The following is a 27,983-nucleotide window of genomic DNA, read 5'->3' as shown; positions in this document are numbered from 1 at the left end:
TAATGGTCCTTCTGGCCTACAAATCCATGAAAGATGGGAAGAAGTTTCATTTGCCTTGCCTACACATTGCTGATGTAGAGGCTTATGGTACCTTGTGCTGTGCTATTCCCAAGAAGTTTCAGGATGCAGGAGGGAATCCTGCATTCATTACAGCCTCTTAATCCAATTGGTTTAAAAAACATTCTCCTCCCTAATGGTTATTCTAACTACTCAAGCACTTTTTGATAAACTCTCCTACGTTTGAAACACTTTGCAACATCATTCTTCTACCAGATGATTAACAGATATATCCTAAGCATTATTATGATAATACAAATAATTCATAATTTTTCAAAAGGGACACAGCGTCTGGACAGTCACTTTAATAGGAGAAAACTCAGGGAGCCTATTTTTCTCTTATTAAATTTAAGGACTGTTCTATTCTATTTCTTTAGGGGGAAAATTGTAACTACTTCAACTACTCTGTTGGGAAAGTGTTTTGGCCTCATTACCCTGCCAAATGCAAGTGGAGTTGTTCATGCAGCCACTAAAGATCAAAAATTGCTTGTGGTTTTTGTGCTCTATTTCTCTCATACAACAGCACCTGGGATTTTTCAGTAATATTCTGGGTTTTTGCATACAGTTTAAGGATCTAATATTAAAAATTGTTGATGAGCAGCAAGTTAATCCATTTTGTGCAATAATGAAAGATGCAACTCCGGCTGCAACTAAACAAGTGGGAGAATAAACTTTAAGTAACGTGGTTAAACTGTGTTTAGATGAGATGGCCACTTCATTGTGACTGGCTGCAGCTCACTGAGGGCCCAAATGAAAAGGCTTCTTCCGTAATAGTAGTAAGAGAACAGATACTGTTTGTAGACCAAGCAATATATAGTCTTACCATTGGTAGGCATCTGCGAGTCCTAATCTGTGGAATAAACAAACTCTTGTCAGTAAATCAGTGGAGCAGATCCGTATCAGCGGTGTGATCTGTTAACAGTTTACTGTGTGGAAATACACAGAGTAAGAAAAGGGAGGATATTACTAATTAATACAAAAAGGGGAAGAGAGGAAAGCAGCATAATCAATAGCAGAGGTTTCTGAAATACAAAGTAGTACTTTGTGGGTGGTGTTGAACAGATTTTCAATGCTCTTCTTAAATGTATGGTACCAATTCTAATGCAGTAAGACCCCAATCCTGCAAAGACTTGCGCGCACACTTAACTTTACACATATGAATCGTCCTATTGTCTTCAACTGGGATACTCATGTGAATGAAGTTAAGCATCATGCAAGTCTTTGCAGGCTCGGGGCCATAGTTTCTTTATACAGTTGTATTATAAAATCCAACTCTCTCTTAGTCACAATAGCTCTTCAGGGCTAAACATGAGTTAAGACCAATGAAAATTCCTTTACTCAGCAGATCAAGTCAGCAGATCTGACCCTGAATACTCAAAAGGAAGAGATTCCGGAGTAAGAAGATGCCATTTTTATATAGTTGCTCTTCAGAGCAGAGCTGGACTTTTAGCCCATTGCAGACATACATTTCATTGATTTATACACCTCTGTTGTATGGGCTCTTACTCCTCAACTTTCCAAATTAAACATTTCTGGTTTAATCTCTCCTGAAATGGAAGACCCCACCCAGACCCTGTACCGCTACAGAATGCCAGTGCCCTTCTTAGGTTCGTTATGCTGAAGTGGGCTTCACTGTACTTCATTAACTAGACATGTCTCAGCTGAATAGGTGACTGCTCTAAGTATTAAATGCATTTGCCAAGTGTAACTAATGTTAAACTGGGATTTCATCGCCCTCCAAAAATGCCTACTGTATGTATGTGTCTGGCCCAAAGGGGCAGGGCTGAGTTCTGTGAAGGGTCCACTGAGAATCTGAGTTTAACCCCGTGAAGAGGATTTCCCCCCCTGCAGAATCACAGGACTGCAGCCTCAATAATTGGAGACAGGGCTGCTTCATGCTGACTTCAAAGCACCTTGAAATCACACAGATTGCTACAGGCCAGGGGAGTGGGTGGGGTGGAGTGGAGTCAAAGAGCAGAAATCTGTGACAAACTAACATGGGTTCCACTTCCCAATTAGCTTATCAACATCTCTTAGCACAGAACAACACTTTCTGAAATGACAGCACCGAGGCTGCATCTACACTAGCAAAGCTCATAGCTATAATTCACCGCAGTGCGGTTCCTTAGGGTTAGACAACACTGTGAAAAGAGACCCACGCCCTGTCTACACTACAGCTTCCACCTTTGCTACCACTGGTGGTGAATTACCGTGTTGGTGAGTGGGGACAAGGCCTAAGGAGGGAGTCCAGGTGCCAGACCCAAGTACTAGGGCTGTTGATTAATCGCAGTTAACTCATGAGATTAACTCAAAAAGAGTAATCACGATTAATAGCAGTTTTAATTGCGCTGTTAAACAATAGAATACCAATTGAAATTTATTAAATATTTTGCATGTTTTTCTCCATTTTCATATATATTGTATTCTGTGTTGTAATTGAAATCAAAGTGTATATTATTTTTTATTACAAAATATTTGCACTGTAAAAATGATAAACAAAAGAAATAGTAGATCTCTACCCTGATATAACACGACCCAATATAAAACGAATTCGAATATAACGCGGTAAAGCAGCGGGGAGCCCCGGGCCCTTTAAAGCGCTGCCGAGCCCCGCTGCCAGAGCTCCGGCGGTGATTTAAAGGGCCCGGGGCTCCCCGCAGCGGCTGGAGCACCGAGCCCTTTAAATCACCGCCGGGGAAGCAGGTCCAGTCTGGCACGGCATACCGGCTCTTCCCGGCACGCCATACCGTACCATACCCGATATAATGCGGTCTCACCTATAAGGCGGTGATATTTTTTGGCTCCCAAGGACCGCGTTGTATCGGGGTAGAGTGTATTTTTCAATTCACCTCATACAAGTACTGACTGTAGTGCAATTTCTTTGTCGTGAAAGTGCAACTTACAAATGTAGATTTTTTTTTGTTATGTAACTGCACTCAAAAACAAAACAATGTAAAACTTCGGAGCCTACAAGTCCATTCAGCCCCACTTCTTGTTCAGCCAATCGCTAAGACAAATAAATCTGTTTACATTTACGGGAGATAATGCTGCACACTTCTTATTTATAATGTCACCAGAAAGTGAGAACAGGCATTTGCATGGCACTTTTGTAGCTGGCATTATAAGGTATTTACGTGCCAAATATGCTAAACATTCGTATGCCCCTTCATGCTTTGGCCACCATTCCAGCGGACATGCTTCCATGCTGACTATGCTTGTTAAAAAAATAATGCATTAATTAAATTTGTGACTGACCTTGGGAGAGAATTGTACGTCCCCTGCTCTGTTTTACCCGCATTCTGCCATATATTTCATGTTATGGCAGTCTTGGATGATGACCCAGTACATGTGGTTCATTTTAAGAACCCTTTCACTGCAGATTTCACAAAACGCAAAGAAGGTACTAATGTGAGATTTCTAAAGATAGCTACAGCACTCGACTCAAGGTTTAAGAATCTGACGTGCCTTCCAAAATCTGAGAGGGCTGAGGTGTGAAGCACGCTTTCAGGTTTTAAAAGAGCAACAGTCCAATGCGGAAACTACAGAACCTGAGCCACCAAAAAAAAAATCGATCTTCTGCTGGTGGCATCTCACTCAGATGATGAAAATTAACATCCATCAGTCCACACTGCTTTGGATTGTTATCGAGCAGAACCCGTCATCAGCATGGACACATGTCCCCTGGAATGGTGGTTGAAGCATGAAGGGACATATGAATCTTTAGCGCATCTGGCATGTAAATATCTTGTGACACCAGCTACAACAGTGCCACGTGAATGCCTGTTCTCACTTTCAGGTGACATTGTGAACAAGAAGCAGGCAGCATTCTCTCCTGCCAATGTAAATAAACTTGTTTGTCGGAGCGATTGGCTGAACAAGAAGTAGGACTGAGTGGACTTGCAGGCTCTAAAATTTTACATTGTTTTATTTTTTAATGGAGTTTTTTTGTACATAATTCTACATTTGTAAGTTCAACTTTCATTATAAAGAGATTGCACTACAGGACTTGTATTAGGTGAATTGAAAAATGCTATTTCTTTTGTTTTTTTACAGTGCAAATATTTGTAATCAAAACTAAATATAAAGTGAGCACTGTACACTTTGTATTCTGTATTGTAACTGAAATCAATATATTTGAAAATAGAGAAAACATCCCAAATATTGAAATAAATGGTATTCAATTATTGTTTAACAGCGCGATTAATCACACGATTAATATTTTTAAATGCTTGACAGCCCTAACGATTACCGATAGCTTCCTTGGAGCCCATGTGATAGGAGAGGTCCTCTCTGAGTAGCATGCAACGTTTTTCTGTGGTGAGATGACACAAAGAGGCACGTGGCATATTTACGCCGGAAGCAAGTCATCATTTGGGGATACAGCCATATTTTGCTTAGTAGATAAATAGTTGATTAACAGATTCTTCAAAGCCAATAAACATAACGGAACATCTACTGTCTGTACATCTACTCCTTCCCCCACCAAACTCCAGTGGCCTCTGAGACACTCCCTTGCCAGACTGTTCCTCCGCTACTGCTAGTAATCAGCCATAGGGTTTCTCCATACCTCTCTAAGCGTGATTGCAGAAAATGCAGTCGCTCCTCTCTCAGGCTGCCGCCACATAACTCCCCTATTCCTGGTACCAGAAGATCAACGGCTGCAACCTTAGGGGAAAGAGAGTCATAAACTGAGTCATGCCATTTAACTGTGCAGTCCAACAGTAATCCCAGGGCTGCTGGGAGGATAAATTCATCCCTGTTTGTGAGGTGCTCTGATACTATGGAGATGGACCCTATGCAAGTACATAGATAGTGATCTAACCCATTGGTTAGTGACATCATAGTGACTAGCACAAGGTAACAGATGGCATAGCTTATATGGTATACAACAGATCAGGAATCCTAGGGTACGTCTACACTGGAGCTTTGGTGTAATTTCCAGATCAAGACAACATAGATGCACTAATTCTGATCAAGCTAGCGTGCTAAAAAATAAAAGGGTAGCTATGGCGGTTCAAGCAGCTAGCCACCCTGAGTATGATCCTGTCTGAAACCATCTAGTCGGGGTGGCTACACTTCTATGGGTGCTAACTTGATCAAAGCCAGAGTAGGTATGTCTCCTCGACCTGTAAGTTACACCTTCCACAGAAGACATATTCTGGCTGGTTCTTGGAAGAAGGGATCGAACCCAGAACCTCTGGATAGAAAAGCAGGAGCCTCTACTGCCTGAGCTAAAAAACCCGGCTGTTAGCCCAAGACTGTAGCAGACTCATGTACTCCTGTGCTCCAGTTGCTAGAGGGGGACAAAGAAGCACACTGAGGAAACATGGGCTTCTACAGGGGTCCTCACAGATCCTTTCCCAAATGCTGCTCCCTCTTGCCAGGTGGGGAGGGCTCTCCCATCCAGTCACTACAACTGCAACTCGAGCTTCTGCTGTTGAGTCTAGGATACCACTTATGTAAATATATACACACTCCAGAGGAGCTTCTCCAGCCGTGATTGTTTATAGCAGCAGCAAATGTTTCATTTCGTTACCTCGGACTTGCGGAATGCATTTTGCAGAGGGGCAGGGTCACTAAATGCAACAGCCATCTGCCAGTGAGGGTAAAAAATACTAGGCTGATACCAAAATCAAATCCAAGTCGGCCCCTTTCATTCTGACATAAAAGTGTCTGCACCGAAATAACAACCCGTGTGAAATGAAACCGATTCAGTTATTTTGGTGTAAGTCTGTGTGTGCCCAAGCCCCAAGGGGTACGAAGTGCAAGCTGGGGGGGTGGGGAGGGGGCAGGCAAATGCAGATATGCCTCGACTGTCGAAGGCACAGCGGAATTCCTCCAGACACAGTGCCTGGAGTCACACAGCACAGGGACCCCATGCTGAAAGCAGAACCCAAAAGGAGTCTATTTCCTGTCACCATCTGCTGGTAGGAGGATAAAATACCCACAGACTAGGCTAGGAAGGCTGGAAAACAATGCCATGGAATACTATGGGCATTGGTTGTCATGAAAGAGGCTCCTCTTAAAAAAAATGTGTTACCGTATTTTATGTTTGAACTTCCCTTAAAAAGAAACTGACAACAGCAAACCTAACTGGCTGCCTTCCAAAGACCTAGCCTGTCCATTCTTCTCTTGACCGACTGGATTCTCTCCTGTTTTGGATCTCTCTCTAAAGGAAGGAAAGGGTCTAGCATGGGTCTTAACTGTTGCAGTTGATTGATGTATCTTATCTCCTGCTTCTGACTGGAGACCAGAATGATGCTAATCTATTGCTAGGTAGGATGAGGGAGGACAGCGCGCGTGACCAAAAGGTATGGAGATGCATACACACGGACTTACTGTGTGTTGAGGTCCATCTTCATTGTCCCGCATGTAGAAAGGTTTGAGATCATACGGGTAGTTAACCACAAACACAGGAACCTCGCCGCAGTGCTTCACCAGGTATTTCTCATGTTCAGTTTGGAGATCGCTGCCCCACTGTAAAGACAATAACATGGAGAGCAAGGGAAGTTGGACCCTGCAGTAGTGCAGTGCGTGCACGTTAGAAGACACAGTCAGACCCCACACAGTGGAGATGCACCATTTTCAAAGGCTGGATACTAGGAAGGGTGCCGCCTCTCACAGGGTCTCTAGAATGTGGAAAGATCTAGTAGGCAAACGGCACTAACATAAGTTTCCCAGATTTTTAAGGCCAGACAGGATCAAGTTGATCATCCCGTCTGACCTCCTGCATAACATGGGCCAGAGAATCCCACCCAGGAATCCCTGCATCTCTCCCAGTAACTTGTGCTTGAACTAGAGCAGATCGTTATGTTGTCTAAGTGAACAGACAACTTGGACAAAGGTTCCCCCCGCCCCCAACAAACCTGGTTAATTTTTAGCAACCTGCTAAAGTGAATTTATCCAAGCACTGCTTGTACTCATCCTGTTCCCTGTCTCTTCCCTCCCTTCCCAGACACACCCTGGTGCATGCCACACCACCTCTGCAGCCTCTCGCTTAGGAAAACCCAATGCCCCCTGGAAGAGACCATCAAGCGTACCCGCATCCATTGCAGCAGGAGCGTGAGCCATGCACGATTTGTTGGGGGGAACTGCTCGTGTGACAGACAGCTGTATCCGGATAGAGGATTTACAACTCTCTATTAAACTCTGAGCCTATTTGTGTAAGACTAAATTATCTGTTGATCTTGGCCTATCTGCTCCGAAGGTGGGCCCAGCCACATTTATCCTCAAAGCAATGGACTGAGGACTGTTAAGACTAACGACTATGTATGCAGGATTAGAAGTAGGTGGTCAAGTGAGGACTTTGCCTACTGTGGCATCTGTTAGAAGCAGGGATGAAGCAGGAGTTTTAGGAACACTGTAATTTGTAAACTGCTTTCTCCTTGGCTACAATAGTCTTTTAGAAAAACAAAGGACTCCCTTTACCTACCTAGGCAATACAGTGTTTTGACTCAGTTTTACTACTACCTAGTTAAACCCTTGGTATGACCTAAATTCCTCTCACCTATTAGATGGTTATGATGTGTTCCTGAAGTATACAGAATGCACTAGGCACTGTCCATGCACACAGGCAGGGACAGCTCCTTCTGCAAAGGGCTTACAATCTACTGGTATGGTGCCACCTCTCTCCCTTAAGCCATTGCTTAGCTTCACTACGCACACTTCACTCTTGTAACAACTTGTTTCCTAAATTATTCAACGCTTCATCTTCCAAGCTACGGTGGTTACACTGGATTATGGCTGGTTTGCAACTGTGCAATGACACAAAACAAAAGGACTGTGTGAACTAACAACTCCGTTGCAACATCAGAAAGAGAGAAGTGAGGCTTCCCCGGGATTTAGAAATGGAGAGCATTCTGCAGACCCACCACAGAGAAGCAGGAACCAGGCTTTGGCTCTCTCACAGCCAGGGTACCCACTAACCTTTGGTTGGAAAGTGAATGTCTGAGGAGCTCGCTTTAAAATTTCCACTGCTTCAGTATAGGAAATTCTGTAAGAGAAAAAAATAAGCATTTGACACTGCAAAGGAGAGTACCAAGAGGGTCCCTTCCTAAGCATTGCACTGGAAAACGAAAGGGACACTCCAGCCAGGCCACCTTGGGTTGTGATCTCAGATTTCTCAAGCTAAGCAAGGTCAACTCTGTTATGTACCTTGGATGGAAACTTCTCTCCTAAAGGAACTCCAGAATATCACAGGAAGAGCTCCTGGTAATTTAGTAGATTACAGTTTCTCACTGAGTTAGTCACTGAACCTAGGTGCTGCTTATTGCTTTACCACACATGATGCCTTAACAATGAGCACCTGGAGAGATCAAAGATTACATGATACTCTTCTCAAGAGGGGTGTGTGTGTGTGTGGGGGGGGGGGGGGGGGGGAGGCAAATTCCAGTTTGGAGGATTATGTTCTGCCCTCCATTTCATAAGATGCTTCTTTTATACTGTTACAACACACTGTTAAACAGACTTCATGTTCCACCCTAGAGGTGGCTGCATATTGTCTAGGACTGAAGTGATTCCGTTGAAATCTAGTTTGTATTAGTACATGGGAGCTCTTCAGGATGAAAGAAATCCCATCAGCCTAGCACCAACCATGTGCTCCACACACTACTCTACAAGAGGACAGATCATGCCATGAAGCGCTGACATTAATAGAAGAGTTACGATTGTCACAATGTAAAATGCCAGACTTACGATTGTCACAATGTAAAATCAACATGTCTGTGTCCCCAAAAAAGCAATTCTGGCACCAGATTCGCCACCACTGTAAATCAATAGAGCAATTGGCAGAGCAAACTGGGATAACAGAGTGAAGAATCTGTCCCAGTGTCTTCTTTGCAACCTGCAAAAATGTGACTGGAAATTAAAACCAAACCAAGGAAGCTGTGTGATGGATTTTCCACATACCAGGCTGTAACAACGTAAACAAGCCATCCCTGGGAAAACTAAAATAGCCTGGTAACAATAATCAAATCTCTGTGTATCACTGGCTAAATCCAGTTCTAGACCAAGCTCCCTAAAGAAGATCCACAAGAATTCAATAATACATTAAAGCTTTCTGAAATAAACAGTCAGTGAAGAATATGCTGTTCCATGTGCTTGGGTTACGGGATTCCACAATAACTCGGCTGGAAACCTCTCCTACTTTTGCTACCTGAAGCCTTTTGAAAGTGGCCCATAGCTTAAATGTGACTCATGGTGTTCTCTCTCTCTCTCACTCTCTCACACTCACACACACACACACACACACACTCTGCACTTCTCAGCAACGTTTTGTGGTGCTTGTGCAGATGAAAATAACACTGAAAGTTATAAATCACAAATCCATTGTCATCAAGCATGGATGTGGCAGGCTAACTTAAGTGCAACGCCCGGGAGAGTTGTGGGTGGGCGCCCTGGTATGGCTTGGCAGAATGAATGGACAGCCACCAGACGTCAAGCGCTCAGATGACAGTGGAGCAAAAAGGAGATGCTTGGAGGCCCAGAATGGGGACTGAAGTCCTCTCTTATCTAAAAGCAGTCAAGGGCTATAGAGCTAATACAGAACAGCAGGGGTTTTGAGGAAAGAGGAGCATATCACAGTCTAAAGGGGCATGGCTGAAGCCTATGAACAATTATTTATTTTGCAGTAGCGCCTAGAGCGTGGGTAGGCACTGCACAGACATACACCATCAGGAAGACAGTCCCTGTGCCAAAGTGTCTGGGAAGACAAAAACAAAGGGTAGGAGAAACAGATGCAACACACAAGCAAAGTGGTCAGGGAGACGGTAACCATTCCTGAGGCAAAGAGCACAGCTTAAATACAGGTAGGGAACTGCGATTAGGGCCTTTAAAAGACATTTGTGCAGAATTAATAGTCAGTGGCATGACAAGGGGACGGGGGAAAATAACTATTGAGGAGCTCAACCAACAGCAGCATGTCGTATGTCAGCTATCAAAAATAGTACTCACATTATGAATTTGTTCTTCAGCATCTGTTCTAACCTGCCCTTGGTTAAAACAAAAGACAAAAAATAAAAATGTAAACCTACTCTTAATGGGTAACACAAGAGAGCTCTGTTAAATTCAGGCCTACGCACTGCCAAGAGTGTTTGCAAGATATAGGGGGGGTTGCAGTTTTTTCTCTCATGTTTATTACCTTTTGGGCAGGCGATACATATTTATGAAAAAGCTCAACATCTTGAGGACATTTGGAGAGCACGATGCTTGTCGCGGTCTTGAAAAGATCCTCCATAACCTAACAGGAAAAACACAGAACAGCACGAAATTGAGACCACCTATATATCCTAGGCCAGGGGTCGGCAACCTTTCAGAAGTGGTGTGCCGAGTCTTCATTTATTCACTCTAATTTAAGGTTTCGCATGCTGGTAATACATTTTAACGTTTTTAGAAGGTCTCTTTCTATAAGTCTATATTATATAACTAAACTATTGTATGTAAAGTAAACAAGGTTTTCAAAATGTTTAAGAAGCTTCATTTAAAATTAAATTAAAATGCTGATCTTACTCCACCAGCCTGCTCAGCCCACTGCCAACCTGGGGTTCTGTTCACCTAGGCCGGCAGAGGGCTGATCAGGGCCTGCGGCCGGGACCCCAGACCTGGGGTGGGAGTATTTCAGGGGTCAGGGCAGAGGGCTGGGGTTCAGGGCAGAAGGCTGGGAAGTGTGTGTGTGGGGGGGTTCAGAGATCAGGGCAGAGGGCTGTGAGGGGTGCAGGGCAGAAGGCTGGGTGTGTGTTGGGGTGTGGGGGGTTCAGGGCAGAGGGCTGGGGGTTGCAGGGCAGAAGGCTGAGTGTGTGTGGGGGGGTTCAGGGCAGAGGGATGGGGTTGTGGGGGTGCAGGGCAGAAGGCTGGGTGTGTGTTGGGGTGGGGGGGTTCAGGGCAGAGGGCTGGGTGTGTGTTGGGGTGGGGAGATGCAGGGCAGAAGGCTGGGTGTGTGTTGGGGTGGGGGGGTTCAGGGCAGAAGGCTGGGGGTGTGTGGGGGTTCAGGGCAGAAGGCTGAGTGTGTGTGGGGGGTTCAGGGCAGAAGGCTGAGTGTGTGTGGGGGGGTTCAGGGCAGAGGGATGGGGCTGTGGGGGAGCAGGGCAGAGGGGTGTGGGGAGGCAGAGCAGAGGGCTGGAGTGCTCGGCTCGCAGGGGTGCTCCCAGCCCCCTGCCCTGAGCGGCTCACGGCAGGGGGCTGGGAGGGATATGCCCTGTTCCACCCCCTTCCCCCAGGCTCCGTCCCTACCTCTCTCTGCGTCCTCTACAGAGCTGTGTGCACGCTGCCGCTCTTCCCCCTCCCCCTCGCTAGGGCCATCAGCTGATTGGCCAGGGACGGAGGGGGAGGGGGGCAGGAAAGCACCACGCTGGGGGAAGAAGCGGGGGAGGGGGGAAGCTTGGCTGCCGCAGCACCAAGCTTCTGCCTCCTGCCCCCACAGGGGAGAGCGGTGGGCGGGGGGGCTGAGTGGGGCTGGGGGCCAGGACAGCGGCAGGGAGCTGCGTGTCACTTAAAATCAGCTCGCATGCTGTGTTTGGCACGCGTGCCGTAGTTTGCCGACCCCTGTCCTAGGCTATACATAAAACGAGTTACATGCAGGCCAAGAGTGTCTTGTCCCCCTCTAGTGGCTGGACTACATAAGAGCCTATCAGCTTGTTCCTGCTTCCAACTAAAGGGCTTAATCCTTTAGCTCAAGAGGCCGAGGCGTGGACTTTGAGAGCCACTCCCTGCTGATGATCTGATATTCTTAAGTATTTGCAATGAAAGATACATATTTAAAACATTCAAACAGCAACCCAGGTCAGCAGCAAAGAAAAGTTGTTACCTCCTGTAGTTGTTGGTCTTGGGCTAGTTCATATGGGGTGTTTGCCCTTTAATGAACAGTTCTTTTTCTGCTTTGTTATTATGATTTGTAATAAGGTAGCATTTAGAGGACCCATCCAACATCAGGACCCCACTGTGCAAGGCACTGTACAATCATATAGTAAGAGACAGTTTCTGCCCTGAAGAGCTTACAAGCCAAACAGACAGAGGATGGGAGAAAAGAAACATTAGTCCAATTTTACAGACAAGGAGGTGAGGCACAGAGAGACTAAGAGACATATCCACAAAGGTATTTCAATGGGAGGTAGGTGCCTAAATACATTTCAGGAACTGGGCTGAAGAGACTTGCCCAGTGTGACACAGGAAGTCTGTGGTAGAGTGGGGAACTGAACTCAGAGCTCCTGAGTCCCAGCCCAGTGCACCAACCACAAGCCTATCCTTCCTTTGGGATTTTGTTCTTCTGTGGTACATGTAGAGGAGAATGTGATACCGATGGGGTGTGAACATTTGCTAAGCCTCCTGCTTTCTCTTTCTAATTCACAGCAGTGTCCAAACTCCGCAGGCCTGTGTCAGGGATGGAATAGTGCCGTCAGGCCACAGCTAAACTGAAGCTGGGACTAAAGATTAGCACCTCCCAATAAAAGGGCGGTTTGGTTTTAACACGTTATGAGGCGTTCTCTCAGATCGCAAGTGGTGATTGTGCCCTCAGTAGCAGAGTCCAGATGCGGCCTGAATCTACTATTTACTCCAGGTTACTAGTAGCCATTGGCTAGCCCAACAGTGACTAACCGAACGTTTGAGGTGCAGCAATCCCCAGTCAGTAGAACCTTAGGAAACATGGGCTTCTGGGATATATACAGCCTTGCAGCAGAGCTGAGGTGTGTGTGGTATACACAGGTGTTTCAGGGAGGACGAACACATCTCTCCAAAAATCTCTCTTCTAGGGCCTCTCCACACTGGGGAAATTTCCTCCCAAAATCCTAACTGGATTTAAAACCAGTTCAGCTAAAGCAGGTTTAAAAGTGGCTTGGAATCACAGTAAAGACCAGCTTTTAGGCACTCTGTGCAAGTTCTCCAGCTAGTCTCAACTGGAGAAGGTATTCTTCACCTCCTGTCACAAACTGCTGAAGTGCTGCTGTGCATTATTAAATAGTTGCTGCATTCTTCCCAAGAGGTGGCTGTATTGCCGCAGTGGGTAAATGGATTCCTACAGGGCTAAACACTGCTCTCGGTTACATCTGTACAACTCCATGGAAGGCAACGGGGATGCCTGGATATAAACAACAGAATTTGTCCTCCAGTTTAGAAAGTGCTTGCAGATCCAAACAGCTGAAAGGCCCTACCACATGTAAATGAAGACCGTTACCATTATTGGTACCCTTACACTGGATACATTAAAAGCCAACGTTCCTGCAGTTGAACTGATTGAGCAGCAAGTGACCCAACAGTTGACTTTGTACCCTCTTTAAACTAGCTAGAAAAAGACTTATGCAAATGAAATTAGGAAAATTCACTGATAATTATAACAGCCCAGTTTCAAACAGGCAGCGAGGAAAGGATTTTACATTAAGCTTCCTCTTTCTAGGAAATGAAAGTACCATCTGGTGCATGAAACCAAAATTTTATTTTGTTTAAGTAGGACTATTTTTTGTTTTTGCTTTGTGCTAAAGTAAGAAGTAGGTTCCCACAGCATCCAACATAAGCAGCTTGCTTCTTGCGGGGAAAAAAGTGGGTGGTCTGGGAAAAAAACAAGCTGAGAAATATTTCCAAGCTTGAGACTGAGGTTATATTTTGGCAAAACCAAAACCATATGGTTCACCCTTTGTCTCTTCCGGACTGCAGTTACTCTTATTTATATATGCACTGCCAAGGTACTTTATAAGGCAAAATCAAGATGAAAGATCTCTGCCCCAAAGGGGCATGTCTTCACAGTAAACTGAAGGTGTGATTGTAACACAGATAGGCATCCCCTTGGCTAGCTTTAAACCAGGTAGCACAGGTAACAACGGTAGCCAAGACATGGTAGCATGAGCGAGCTGTGACGGGTTGGATCACAGAAACCCCCTTGGGAGCTGCCACCCGATGTGCAAAGACTACCCCTGCTTCTGTTTTCCCTGCCAGCTCAGGACTCCAGCACCCTGTCTTGCTGAGCCAAACACTCCCGTCTGGCTCCAGACACAGACCCAGGGTCTGAATCACTTGTCCCAAAGCTGCAAGTTTACCTGAAAACAGCTCACAGTAGTGTGCTTGTCTTTAGCACTCAGATGCCCAACTCCCAATGGGGTCTAAACCCAAATAAATCCGTTTTACCCTGCATAAAGCTTATGCAGGGCAAACTCAAATTGTTCGCCCTCTAACACTGATAGAGAGATATGCACAGTTGTTTGCTCCCCCAGGTATTAATACATACTCTGAGTAAATTACTAAATAAAAGGTGATTTTATTAAATACAGAAAGTAGGATTTAAGTGGTTCCAAGTAGTAACAGACAGAACAAAGTAAGTCACCAAGTAAAATAAAATAAAATAAAATGTGCAAATCTATGTCTAATCAAACTGAATACAGATAATCTCACCCTCAGAGATGCTTCAGTAAGTTTTTTCTCAGACTGGACACCTTCCAGGCCTGGGCACAATTCTTTCCCCTGGTACAGCTCTTGTTGCAGCTCAGGTGATAGCTAGGGGATTCTTCATGATGGCTCCTCTCTCCCTTGTTCTCTTCCACCCCTTTATATCTCTTTTGCAGAAGGCGGGAACCCTTTGTCCCTCTGGGTTTCCACCCCCCCTCACTGGAAAAGCACCAGGTTAAAGATGGATTCCAGTTCAGGTGACATGATCACATGTCACTGCAAGACTTCATTACTCACTTGCCAGCACACACACATACAGGAAGACTCACAGGTAAATACAGCCATCTGCAGACAATGGGAGTCATCAAGATTCCAAAAAAAGAAGAACAGGAGTACTTGTGGCACCTTAGAGACTAACAAATTTATTAGAGCATAAGCTTTCGTGGACTACAGCCCACAAGTGCCACAAGTACTCCTGTTCTTCTTGTTGCGGATACAGACTAACACGGCTGCTACTCTGAAACCTGTCAAGATTCCAAAGCATCCTTAATGCCCCACACTTGACATAATTACAATAGGCCCTCAGAGTTATGTTTTATATTTCTAGTTTTAGATACAAGAGTGGTACATTTCTACAAATAGGATGATCACACTCAGTAGATTATGAGCTTTGTAATGATACCTTACAAGAGACCTTTTGCGTGAAGCATATCCCAGTTACATTATATTCACTTATATTTTTATAAAACCATATAGACTGCACAACATCACACCCTCCTCCTGAACTTACTGCCAGAGTCTTGGACACTGACCATGGCGGAGGCAGTATACCTAAAATTCGTTTTTGGGCTCCCCTATGGGGCAGACACTCCTGTGTCCCCCGAAAGGGAAAGAGACTCTGATCCAGCTGTAGGGTCACAGCTACCAGCTATGAGAGACCTTTTGCTGGCCAGCAAAATCCCCCCCCTTTCATTCAGGTTGGATTTGCTTCCGGCTAGAGTCTTTGGGGTTTGTTCCCACTGCAGCAGTCACCAGGACCCCAACTTTCAGCTCCAGGATACATGTCTCTGTGCACCTCTTCCACTCAATTACAGCCAGGTCATGCTTCTGGGTCTTAAATGCTTTGTCTCTTAAGTCCAGGTTGGTGGGCAGCCTTTTCTTTTTCCAGGCCAGTCTTTTCCCGGGCAAATTGTACATCAATTTCCATTTGTCTTCCTTTGAGACCATCACTCAATGAGCTGGGATACCACAGAGAACACCCTCCTGCCAGAACAGGCACCCCTCCCCTCCTGTCTTGCTAGGTTAGACACTCCAGTCAGCTTCAGCACAGACAGAGGTTTGGGCCACACCCATCTGCAGTTCACTGAAACTGAGATGCACTCAGCTCAGGGGCTTCTTAGTTAACAGAGACATTCCCAGTGCCCATTTTTCAGTCTTTCTGGGCAATTTGCAACTTGGGTAGTTTTAGCTTCTTTTGACCTTCATTCTTACTTATTTTGCTTCCTTTTCTGTCCCTACTTCCCTTTCCCGAAATAAGCAAACAGAAAATAACAAACCAGTAACCACTTTGTCTGTTCTCCAGCCACCACACTTAAAACTCACTTAAAATCACTACCAGTATCTCAAAGCAATCAGCTGTGATCCTGCTCGACTACGCCACTGTGACGGGTTGGATCACAGAAACCCCCTTGGGAGCTGCCACCCGATGTGCAAAGACTACCCCTGCTTCTGTTTTCCCTGCCAGCTCAGGACTCCAGCACCCTGTCTTGCTGAGCCAGACACTCCCGTCTGGCTCCAGACACAGACCCAGGGTCCGAATCACTTGTCCCAAAGCTGCAAGTTTACCTGAAAACAGCTCACAGTAGTGTGCTTGTCTTTAGCACTCAGATGCCCAACTCCCGATGGGGTCTAAACCCAGATAAATCCGTTTTACCCTGCATAAAGCTTATGCAGGGCAAACTCATAAATTGTTCGCCCTCTATAACACTGATAGAGAGATATGTACAGTTGTTTGCTCCCCCAGGTATTAATACATACTCTGAGTAAATTACTAAATAAAAAGCGATTTTATTAAATACAGACAGTAGGATTTAAGTGGTTCCAAGTAGTAACAGACAGAACAAAGTAAGTCACCAAGTAAAATAAAATAAAATGCGCAAATCTATGCCTAATCAAACTGAATACAGATAATTTCACCCTCAGAGATGCTTCAGTAAGTTTTTTCTCAGACTGGACACCTTCCAGGCCTGGGCACAATTCTTTCCCCTGGTACAGCTCTTGTTGCAGTTCAGGTGATAGCTAGGGGATTCTTCATGATGGCTCCTCTCTCTCCCTTGTTCTCTTCCACCCCTTTATATCTCTTTTGCATAAGGCGGGAACCCTTTGTCCCTCTGGGTTTCCACCCCCCTCACTGGAAAAGCACCAGGTTAAAGATGGATTCCAGTTCAGGTGACATGATCACATGTCACTGCAAGACTTCATTACTCACTTGCCAGCACACACACATACAGGAAGACTCACAGGTAAATACAGCCATCTGCAGACAATGGGAGTCATCAAGATTCCAAACCATCCTTAATGGCCCACACTTGACATAATTACAATAGGCCCTTAGAGTTATGTTTTATATTTCTAGTTTTAGATACAAGAGTGGTACATTTCTACAAATCGGATGATCACACTCCGTAGATTATGAGCTTTGTAATGATACCTTACAAGAGACCTTTTGCATGAAGCATATCCCAGTTACATTATATTCACTTATATTTTTATAAAACCATATAGACTGCACAACGTCACACTAGCAACCCAAGCCACAAGCCCGTCGGTGACCCTGAGAGCACACATAGGTTGCTAGCCCATAGTGAAGCCCGTGCCACCATGTATACACTACTGTTAAAAGAAGAACAGGAGTACTTGTGGCACCTTAGAGACTAACAACTGTTACTCTGAAACTTTACACTACTGTTGTTACTCATGGTAGATAGATTCAAGCCAGCATGCCTACTCATGCTGCTTCCTTTGCAGTAAAGACATACCAACAAGGTTACAATTTTAACAGGACAAGATGGAGGGATGGGAAATAGGATATCACAAAAGCAAGTGGAGGAGTATAACCAATGCCTTGTTAATTTCATTTCTGTTAGTAGTTTGGTGATGGGATGGACTGGAAGGGCCAGGTTTATAGGCCTCCTGGAAGAAGTGTGACCCGAAAAGGAAAAATTTTTTGTCTGTTCCCTTTATTTATTTCTTAATAAAGATGGCATAAAAGCTGGGGAGGGAGCAGTGGGGTGGTGGTGTAATTTTCCCATCCTCCACCCCAAATTTTTTTCCTGCTTTTTTCTTTTTAAACTTTAAAAGTCTCAGCAGGCCTTCCCTGATTTTGTTGGAGGACTTCTTGAAGGTCTCCAATGGGGATTCTGAGCTCAGACCTTAACTTTGTGGTACTCTGCTTGTGACTTTCGATATCCCCAATCTAAGATTACACCTGAAGTGAAAACAGTAGATATTTCAACAAAGCAGTACTGTATTTGCAACAAAATTGGAGGTTTGAGACAACAGGGCTGCTGTGCAATGGAGGAGAATGTGTGAGCATCTCTGCTGTCAGCATAAGGCACAATCACCGATACACTCCCGCATGGTATTATTTGTCTACACGTTCACCCTGAATCGTGCCCAATGACGATGATGTAATCTACGGTCGATAGCAGGTTGCTACATGTTCAAGCAATGTCATGCACTTGTCATGATTCACCCGAGTTTTCATGCACTGATATTCCTCTCCTCTTCATACTTGCTCACACAAAATGGTGAGACTCGTGTCAGATACTCACTCACCCCTGCTGTGTGCATAGCTGTCGTGTAAGGAGCTAAATTTCTAGAGAGCAAGGGCTGTGCTCACGGTGTGTCACAACAGAACAGTCAGCGGTGTCAACTGGCTGTCTACATTGGTCTGTTGCAAGTGAATGATGTAACTGAACACTCTCGTAGGCAAACACATCACCCCAGAAACCAACTCTGGGATCCCAGAGGAGCTCTCTCACCATTTTTGTACAGGAAATGTTTGCCTCAAGAAACAATTGCTCCAAAGGACCAACAGAAATAATTTGTCCGTGAAACAGCTGCAAAGAAAATATTTCTCATTGTGTTGACAATGACCTATTTCCTAATGACAAACACAAAACTTACATTAAAAGCACATTATTAAGGTTGCAAAGTCAAGCAATCAAGTTAAGAAGGGCCCAAATGAAAGTTGCCCATGCAACTTTAACTCAGCACCCTTGTGCAGATGCATGATGATCTTTAATTACATCATTACATACTATTTTTTTCTACAAGACCTCTGCCTCATTAAGTGCACAGGATGAACAGTGCTCACTTAATGAGGAGCTATTTAATAGTTTGTTTTCTCCTAGGCTGCAGCCTTATGTACTACACACTATTCAAACCCTGCCCTGAAGACAGAATTATTAATTTCCTCCAGGGCTTATCTATGATGCTCATCATTTTGTTATCTGAGTACTTCACAAACATTAATGATCACTACACCCCTTGTGAGGAGAGGTGTATTACCGCCCCCATTTTACAGATGGGGAACTGAGGCACATAGAGCTTAAGATCAAAAGTATCCACTAATTTTGGGTGCCCAATTTGAGATACCTAGGTTATGATTTTTCAGTGTACTTAGCATAACGTATCACTTTATTTGTTCAAAGCACAGCTCCCATTGACTTCAATGGCAGCTGTGAGTGCTCTGCGCTTCTACATATCAGACCCCAGGTGTCTCAAGCTGGGCACCCAGAAAACGAAGAACACAGAATTAGGGGCCACCTGTGAAAAGTGTGGTTGAAGTGGTTTGTCTAGCATCTCACGGAAACTCTGTTGCAGAGGCAGGAATTGAATCTAATTCTTCAGGGCAGCACTCAGTTGCCTTAACTACAAGAGTGTCCTTTCTGTTCCTGCAATGCCCTGTCTCATTCACTATGCACCTTCTGCCTTCAGTAACAAATGAGGCAAATAACAGCCTCCCCTACTATATAGCACCGATTCACTCCTAGAGCACCAGCCACCACGTGCACTGAATGAGGCAGGGGTCCTGTGGGAAAATATTATGTGACCATGTAATTAAAGACTGTATCATAAAGCATTTGCACAAGCGGGTTAAATTAAGGTTGCACAGGCAACCTTAATTCTGGCATTTCCTAATTAATGAGTGTTTAACTTTGCAACCCTAATAATGTTCTTTTAATGTAGTTTGTGTGTGTGCAATTGAGTCAGATTTTATGAAAACACACTGAAATATTCCATCATGTGGTATCATATTAACACCCACATGGGTCATCAGCAGGGTTGCAACCTTTAGATACACTGCATAGACCTCTGCCACTTGAGTTAATGGAGTAACTGACAGCAGTAGTAGGTTGTAATCGCCTATGTGGACCAGCACTAGCGGAGGATGGGATGCTTTACCAGTGATGCTTTGCACCAGCAGGGGAACTGAGGACTCATGGACCTTGAGCTCCATGCCAGGTGCTGGAGGGCAGTGTGCTCTCACAGGCACAGTCTCTTTTGCTGAGAGTCTCATGTAATCATATGACTCCTGCAGCTGGGGCTTTGAGAAAAGACAAAGAGTACCACAAGACGGGGGATAAAAATCACAAGAGCTGGCAACATTGTGGGATGGCTCTGGGGACTGTGTAATGCAACACAGTACCTTTCATTTTAGGAGGACAGTAAAAAAACCGATCACATCCTGGGTGATACTGAATGATAAGTGGTATGAGCTATCAGTGACCTATGCAAAATAAGTTTTGCCATCTCAGTCTGTTTCCTAGTGGGCAGGCGTCTACAGCTCCAAAGCCACCACTCCTGTGCTGAAAATAACTAGCCCTTGTTGCTTGTATCAAAGAGGTCAAGGACGGAACGGGCAGAGATCCTGAACTTTTCTTACAAACACACACGTAGCCCATCTGGATAAGAGGTCAGCCTCAATGGCAGCAGGGCAGTGTCAGGACTTAGGCCGAAATTTTCACATGCGGGAGCCTGAAGTAAGCCTTGTGTATTCATGTTTACGCCCCTAAACAAATGCCTTGATCTGAGCACCCAAAACTCCCCCTGGTGTTGATGGGAGGTTCAGGTAGTCCACACTTCGGAAAAATCAGGCTGTTTGTATTTTGGTACCAAGACATGGATTTAGAAACCTCATTTGAAACACCCACGCATGCAAATTTGGCCATTAGTCGCCAGGACTTTCAACGGGGCACCCTTTGTAAAGCACTAAACTCAGTGAACAAACTTTCAACAGAAAAGCCGCACAGTGCACTGAGCCGTGCAAGGGTGTTGAATTTAGATCAGTTTCTCTAAAGACTTATGGAGAAACAGAAACTTAATTGAGGCCTTAGTGCAGCTGTCAGATATTTGTTAATGGCTTGCCCAGTGATTTCAAGAAACAGGAACTCTACTTCTTTAAATAAAAACATCACAAGAATAAGTATTTTGCAATCCAGAATGTGACCTGTAGAATAAACCACTGTGATAGGAAGAAGAATTTCTCGCACAGCTGATGATGGTGGTCAGAGATTGACGGGGGAGGGGAGAACCCAGAGAAATTAAGATTTTGCAAGACATTTAACAACAACAACAAAAATTCTCAAAGCCAAAGGGGCAAAGTTCTTTCCTCCCTCCAATCAGAGCAAAACTCACAAACCTTTCAGAACTTTGAATTATTTTTGAATTGTAGAACCTGAGAAATTCTGAAAGATTCTAATTCTCTATTTCCTCTGGACTGACTCTTCCCCACAAGCTCCAGGAGGTGGGGTCCTCAGAACAACTAGGACCGCGATGTGTAAACTGTGCTTTCTGAGAGCCAGAGGGTGGCATCTGTTTGTGCAAAATGGCTCTCATCTCAGCTTTAGTACGCAGGTAAGACCAGCAGTGATTACATGTTCCAGCCTTCTGCTAAAATCAAGGTGGAATATTACATGCTGGGAATAGTAATCTCTGCAGGTTGTTCCTTTGTATTAAAAATGAGCGCAGTCCTGGAGCACGTCGTAGAAATCTCTGTTTGGCCAATGGCTCACATAGAGCACACTGGATCAGCCCTTTTCTCAAATCCTTCCTCATTTCCCCTCAGTGGCCATTCCTCTGCCCAAAGAGACCTTAAATGCTTAGTGGTCTTCAACACAACTCCTGATTTATCTAGAAAGATTACAGTAGGTGATAGGAGGTTCAATTCCACTGCCCCTGAGGCCGACCACAGTAAATGGAGGCGAAAGCTCCAATACCTTTAAAATCACACACAAACGGGTACCTACCTGAATGATGTCCTGGAGGCTTTCAGTAAAAGACATCTCTGCTTCTACCATGTAGAACTCTGCCAGGTGCCGGCGACTTTGAGAGTTCTCGGCTCGAAAGGTTGGGCCGAAGGTGAACACCTGTGTAAATGCACTGCAATGCAATAAGAAACAAGATGCAGTTTAGACACAAAGTAAGACAGCAGATTTTGGACTGGGAGCAGAGATGGGTACACTCTATCCAAGCTCCACCTACAATCCCATTTTCCTCTCACCATCCCAGGGTAGCTGGGATGTTTCTGTTAACTGTTTCACTGCTGATCAGTTTATCAGCACTGTCATTTCAAATTGCCATCATTATGCTTCAGAGTCAACACACTGAGATAAGTGAGGCAGTTTCCACTTCTTTGTTACTAAGGGTACGTCTACACTTACCGGAGGGTCCGGCGGCAGGCAATCCATGTTCTGGGATCGATTTATCGCGTCTGGTTTAGACGCGATAAGTCGATCCCGGAAGTGCTCGCCGTCGACGCCGGTACTCCAGCTCGGCGAGAGGAGTACGCGGCATCGACGGGGGAGCCTTCCTGCTGCGTCTGGACCCGAGGTAAGTTCGGACTAAAGTACTTCGAATTCAGCTACGTTATTAACGTAGCTGAATTTGCGTACCTTAGTCCGAAGTGGGGGTTAGTGGGGACCAGGCCTGAGTCAGCCTCATTCAGATAACATATGGCATTTGGATGGGTTTTGCCATCGACATTAGTGCTAGACACGTTTTTCTTAGTAAATGAGAGCTAACACTGAAGAAACAGATCAGGGTCTCAGAGACATGCTGGCACATCAAAATGCTCAGGACAGACAAAGCTCCAGCTGCCAGACACTATTGTTCCACCACGTTATTCACACCTGCTCTTCAGCAGGTTTAACTGACATCATAGTGGTCAAAATGCCTCAAGCTACTGCAATCTGGTATACACGAGGGCTCCCATCACTGATGCAGCTGAACAGGTGCTAGCGGCGACAGGAAATAGCTGTAACCTTCTCTTACACAGTGTGGCTCTCTGCCCCCCTCTAATGGCTGGTCCACAGAGGTTTATAGGTCTGCAACAGCTTTTGAGATAAACAGACCCAGGTCTTTCGTTTCAGGCAGTAGAGACTCCTTCTTTTAGATTCATAGGTCCCACGTTCAATCCCCACTTCCAGTGACCCATCTGGGGCATCATGTGACTTAGATGTGCTCAAAGCTTGTCTCCTAATTGTTTGATATTTGCCCAACAGCCTTCCATGGAATCTATTTCATCCATTCTCTCTCTTATGCCACACTCATTAGCATGGAAACCGAGGGCCTTCCAGATCACCACCTTCCTCCACAAAAATCTTACTACCAAAATTCAACCCCTTTCAGTTTAATTTGTTTTTATTTGGGGGAAGGTTACATTCAAAGCAGCAAGTTTTCCATTGTGATCTGAAGACTGCCAGATTCATGGAAGTTCTAATTCAGGAGAGAGTTTCACAGCAATAGGCCAGTGGCTTAAACAGCCTTGTCACCCCCACGCTTCAGTAAAATATAACTGTGATCGCGGACAGTAGCCTGGGTCTAGACTAGCTGTGCCCTTCAGTTTATTCTTTATCTGCCACTATCTTTAACGGTAGGCAGCATACGGGAAAACATGAACTCTCCTAGTAGAGATTAAGAGTTGCTTGATATTTACGCCAAGCTGTGAAGTGCAGGAGTTGTGCATGTAATTCGAGACGAACTCAGTAAGGGTATACACTGAAAGAGGATGTGCAGCTGCTAAAAATCTGATCACAAAAGTTTCTGTTCATGTTAATTCTGATAAACAGAACAAAAAAAACACAAGACCATAAAAAATTAAAAGAGTTCAAAAGCGTGTCCAAATAAAGGAACATGCATGTTATTGATCAGTCAGCTCTTCCTTCTGATCTCCATGTTGCAGAAGTGTATACGTTATTATTTGGAGGAAAGAGCCCTTCCACTGTCCAGTGATTACCAGGAATGAGACAAATGATAATGCTGTTGGAAAGATCATTTTTCTAGCTCATCACTTATACGACAAGAGACAACAGAGGGATACAGACAGCCGGAGGAGCCCAAGGAAACAAGACAATATTGGTCAGCATGACAGACAGCACACCAGTGGCCTAACATATCACAGCAAAGGAGAATTTTAAGGAGGCATTTGAAGGAGAATAGGAAAGTAGCTTTCCGCATGTTTATGGGGAGCTCCTCCCAAGCACGAGACGCTGATCCACGACTGGGGTTCTTAGACACTACCGCAATACAATTAATAACATTCCCAGTTCTCTAAAGACCAGTAGAGTATGTTTACACTGCAATAAAAGACCCCTGGCATGGCCGTGGCTGGCCCAGGTCAGCCTACTCTGGCTCGTGGGCTCAGGCTGCAGAGATATCAAATTGCAGCAGAGACTCAGACTTCACAGTCAGAAGGGACCATTGTGATCCTCTAGTCTGACCTCCTGCAAATTGTAGGCCACTGAATCTCACCCACCCACTCCTGTAGTAGACCCAGGGCCGGCTCTAGGATTTTTGCCGCCCAAAGCAAAAACAATTTTGGCCGCTCCCCCTCTCCCCCCGTTCTTAAATTACCCCACTCTAGGCTCCGCCTCAACTCCACCCCTTCCCCAAATCCCTAGCCCTGCCTCCTCCCCCCAGGCTCTCAAGTCTGGGAGGGAGGGGGAGCAGCGGTGTGCGAAACAGCTGTTTCACGCGCGCGGCCGCTCGGGATCTCCCCCTCCCTCCCAGGTTTGAGAGCCTGGGAGGGAGGGGGAGACTCCGAGTGGCCGCGGCGCGGGTGCCGCTTCTCCCCATCCCTCCCAGGCTCTCAAGTCTGGGGGGGGGGGGGGAGCAGCGGCACACGAAACGGCCGCTCGGGATCTCCCCCTCCCTCCCAGGTTTGAGAGCCTGGGAGGGAGGGGGAGACCCCAAGCCGCCGCGGTGCGCAAAACAGCTGATTCGCGCGCCGCTGCTCCCCCTCCCTCCCAGGCTTGAGAGCCTGGGAGGGAGGGCGAGTAGCGGCGCGCGAATCAGCTGTTTCGCGCGCCGTGGCAGCAGCAGCGGAGGTGAGCCTGGGCGGCCGGGGCACATTTTTAGGGGCGGCATTCTGGCGCCGGCCATGCTGCCCCTAAAAATGTGTCGCCCCAAGCACCAGCTTGTTTTGCTGGTGCCTAGAGCCGGCCCTGAGTAGACCCCTAACCTCTGGCTGAGTTACTGAAATCCTCAAATCATGATTTAAAGACTTCAAGTTACAGAGAATCCACCATTTACACTAGTTTAAACCTGCAAGTGACCCGTGCCCCATGCTGCACAGGAAGGCAACCCCCCCGCCCCCCAGCATCTCTGCCAATCTGACCTGGAGAAAAATTCCTTCCAGACTGTAAATATGGTGATCAGTTAGATCCCGAGCATGTGGGCAAGACCCACCAGCCAGACACCCTGCGAAAGAGCCCTCCCCATCTAGTATCCCATCACTGGCCACTGGAGATATTTGCGGCTAGCAGTTGCAGATCGGCTACATGCCATTGTAGTCAGTCTTCTCATACAATCCCCTCCATAAATTTATCAAGCTCAGTCTTGAAGCCAGTTAGGTTTTTGCTGCCACAGATCCCCTTGGAAGGCTGGTACAGAAATTTGTTCCTCTGATGGTTAGAAACCTTTACCTAATTTCAAGCCTAAATTTATTGATGGCCAGTTTATATCTGTTTGTTCTTGTGTCCATACTGGTGCTTAACTTAAATAATTCCTCTCCCTTCCCTGATATTTATCTCTCTGGTTCATTTATAAGGAGCAATCATATCTCCCCATAGCCTTCTTTTGGTTAGGCTAAACAAGCCAACCTCTTTGAGTTTCCTCTCATTAGGTAGGTTTTCCACTCCTTGGGTCATCCTACTAGCCCTTCTCTGTACCTGTTCCAGTTCGAATTAATCTTTCTTAAACATGGGAGACCAGAATTGCACACAGTACTCCAGATGAGGAGTTACTAGTGCTTTGTAGAATGGTATTAAGACTTCTCTGTCTCTACTGGAAATACTTGTTAGTTGCTAAGTGCATGACCTTGCACTTTGCACTGTTAAATTTCACCCCATTTCTATTACTCAGTTTTCAAGGTCATCCAGATCTTCTTGTATGATATTCCGTTTCTCCTCAATATTGGCAATACCTCCCAACTTTGTGTCACCCATAAATGTTATTAGCACACTCCCACTTTTTGTACCAAGCTCATTATCAAAATGTTAAATAAGATTGGACCCAAGACCGATCCCTGAGGAACTCCACTAGTGCCCTCCCTCCAGTCTGACAGTTCACCTTTCAGCATGACCCATTATAGTCTCCCCTTTTAACCAATTCCTTATCCACCTTTCAATTATCATATTAATCCCCATCTTCTCCAATTTAACTAATAATTTCCTATGTGGAACTGTATCAAATGCCTTACTGAAATCCAAGTAGATTAGATCTACTGCATTTCCTTTGTCTAAAAAAATCAGTTTTCTTCTCAAAGAAGGAGTTTACATTGGTCTGGCACAATCTACCCTTTTGTAAAACCATGCTGTATTTTATCCCAATTACCATTTGGGCTTGGGGTGAAGCCCAGACTCTGAGACCTCATGTGCAGGGAGGGTCTCAGAGCCCAGACTCCAGCCCAAGCCCAAATGTTTACACTCCTATTTTAGCTCCACAGTCTGAGCAAGCTGACCCAGTCTCTGAGTCTCGGTGCCACAAGTTTTTTATCACAGTACAGACAGAACCTTAGTGTTTGAAAGTGACATTTGAAAATCAGGGGCTTAGTTTTCATAAGATTCACAGATTCCAAGGCCAGAGAGGACAACTGTGATCATCTAGTCTGACCTCCAGTATAACAAAGGCCATAGAACTTCCCCAAAACAATTCCTAGAGCAGATCTTTTAGAAACAGATCCAATCTTGATTTAAAAATGGTCAGCGATGGAGAATCCCAAAAAGTACTGAGCACCCTCAATCCCAATTGAAGTCAATGGGAGCTGACGGTTCTCAACACCTCTGAAAATCAGGCCCTTTTATGTCCTCAGATGCAACAGGGGTGGGGTGTGTGTGTGGGTCGGGGGGAGGGGGGGGAGGAGAATACCCGACAAACCCGAACATGTGCCAAAGCATGGCAGCTGGGGCATTATTGTCTGTAATACTGTCCTGAAATATGCTACCACAGGAACACAAAACAGGCTTTGAAACAAGACCCTTGGTAGCCAATTTCACACAAAGCAGGACTGAGCTGACTGTTCACATAGCTAATAGACACCATCTGAATGAAAACAGCACTAGCAGAGTGCAGTGCTACCTTTAATAAACTGCTCTCTCTCCAAAACTGGTATTTGATTTCATTCACTCCCAGTCTGGAGCCCAACATTGCACTGTACCACACAAAGCACACATCCTAAGGCACCAGCATGTTAAATCTAGTAAGGCGTCATCCTGTAAGATGCTGAACACTCTGGCCCCGATCCAGCAAAGCGCTGAGGCACATGCTTAACTGTAGGCATGTGACTGGCCCTATCTAAGTCAATGGAACAACTTACATGTTCCAAGTTAAGCACATGCCTAAGTGCTTTGTTGGATTGGGGCCAGAGCGCTGAGCACCTTACAGGATTGAGCCCTTGTGGTCCATGTCTTTGTACTGTACTCAGAGATCATTAGTCGAGTCCGATCTGTGTGTATATTCCCAGAACCAAGGGAAACCAAGACCCAGTGGGAAATGACCATCTCTCTCCACTCCAACAACTCTATTTCCCTTGCTACTGAAATCCTCCTGGTTCTCTCTCATTTGACCCATTTCGTGGGGAGTAGGCTGGTGGCTGATGGCTGGCTATCCCCACTTTCCTTTCTCAGGGCTCGTCTACATGTAGAAGTTATGCTGGTTTCACTCAAGTCGATTTAAAAAACTATTTCAGGAGCATGTTAAACCGGTAAGAGCTAGGTTTAAACCAATGTAAGAGGCCCAAAGCTACACCAGTTTAAACTGGCTTAAAAGCACCCCTCTAAACCAGCATAGCAACACTGTAGACCTGGTCTCAGCCACCCAGCTCCATTGATGACTTTTAAACTGCAATTCAAATTTAGCTAACAATTCTGCTAATCACTCATGGGCAAGGAACGGATCCAGCTCCCCCTCTCACAGCGACAGCTCTGCAGGAATAATAAAGATGTACTTGTGTCACTGAACTAAGCGAATATACCTCGGAGCCATTTTACATAGTC

General features: G+C 45.4%; 1 protein-coding gene across 1 annotated transcript in view; it reads right to left on the bottom strand.

The window, feature by feature from the left end:
• NARS2 (asparaginyl-tRNA synthetase 2, mitochondrial) overlaps nucleotides 1-27,983 on the bottom strand; it is a 71,434-nt gene that overhangs the window by 7,342 nt on the left and 36,109 nt on the right. Inside the window, exons 7-13 of the mRNA XM_054015773.1 lie at nucleotides 21,738-21,870; nucleotides 10,196-10,294; nucleotides 10,009-10,046; nucleotides 7,984-8,050; nucleotides 6,397-6,534; nucleotides 4,625-4,722; nucleotides 881-907 (exon numbers count right to left, since the gene is read on the bottom strand). Coding sequence (XP_053871748.1) covers nucleotides 881-907; nucleotides 4,625-4,722; nucleotides 6,397-6,534; nucleotides 7,984-8,050; nucleotides 10,009-10,046; nucleotides 10,196-10,294; nucleotides 21,738-21,870 — 600 coding nt within the window. The remainder of the gene's footprint in view (nucleotides 1-880; nucleotides 908-4,624; nucleotides 4,723-6,396; nucleotides 6,535-7,983; nucleotides 8,051-10,008; nucleotides 10,047-10,195; nucleotides 10,295-21,737; nucleotides 21,871-27,983) is intronic.

Source organism: Malaclemys terrapin, chromosome 1 (genome assembly GCF_027887155.1).
Source record: "Malaclemys terrapin pileata isolate rMalTer1 chromosome 1, rMalTer1.hap1, whole genome shotgun sequence".
Lineage (NCBI taxonomy): Eukaryota > Metazoa > Chordata > Testudines > Emydidae > Malaclemys > Malaclemys terrapin.
Note: the sequence above shows the minus strand (reverse complement) of the source record. Positions and strands in the feature narration are given on the sequence as shown.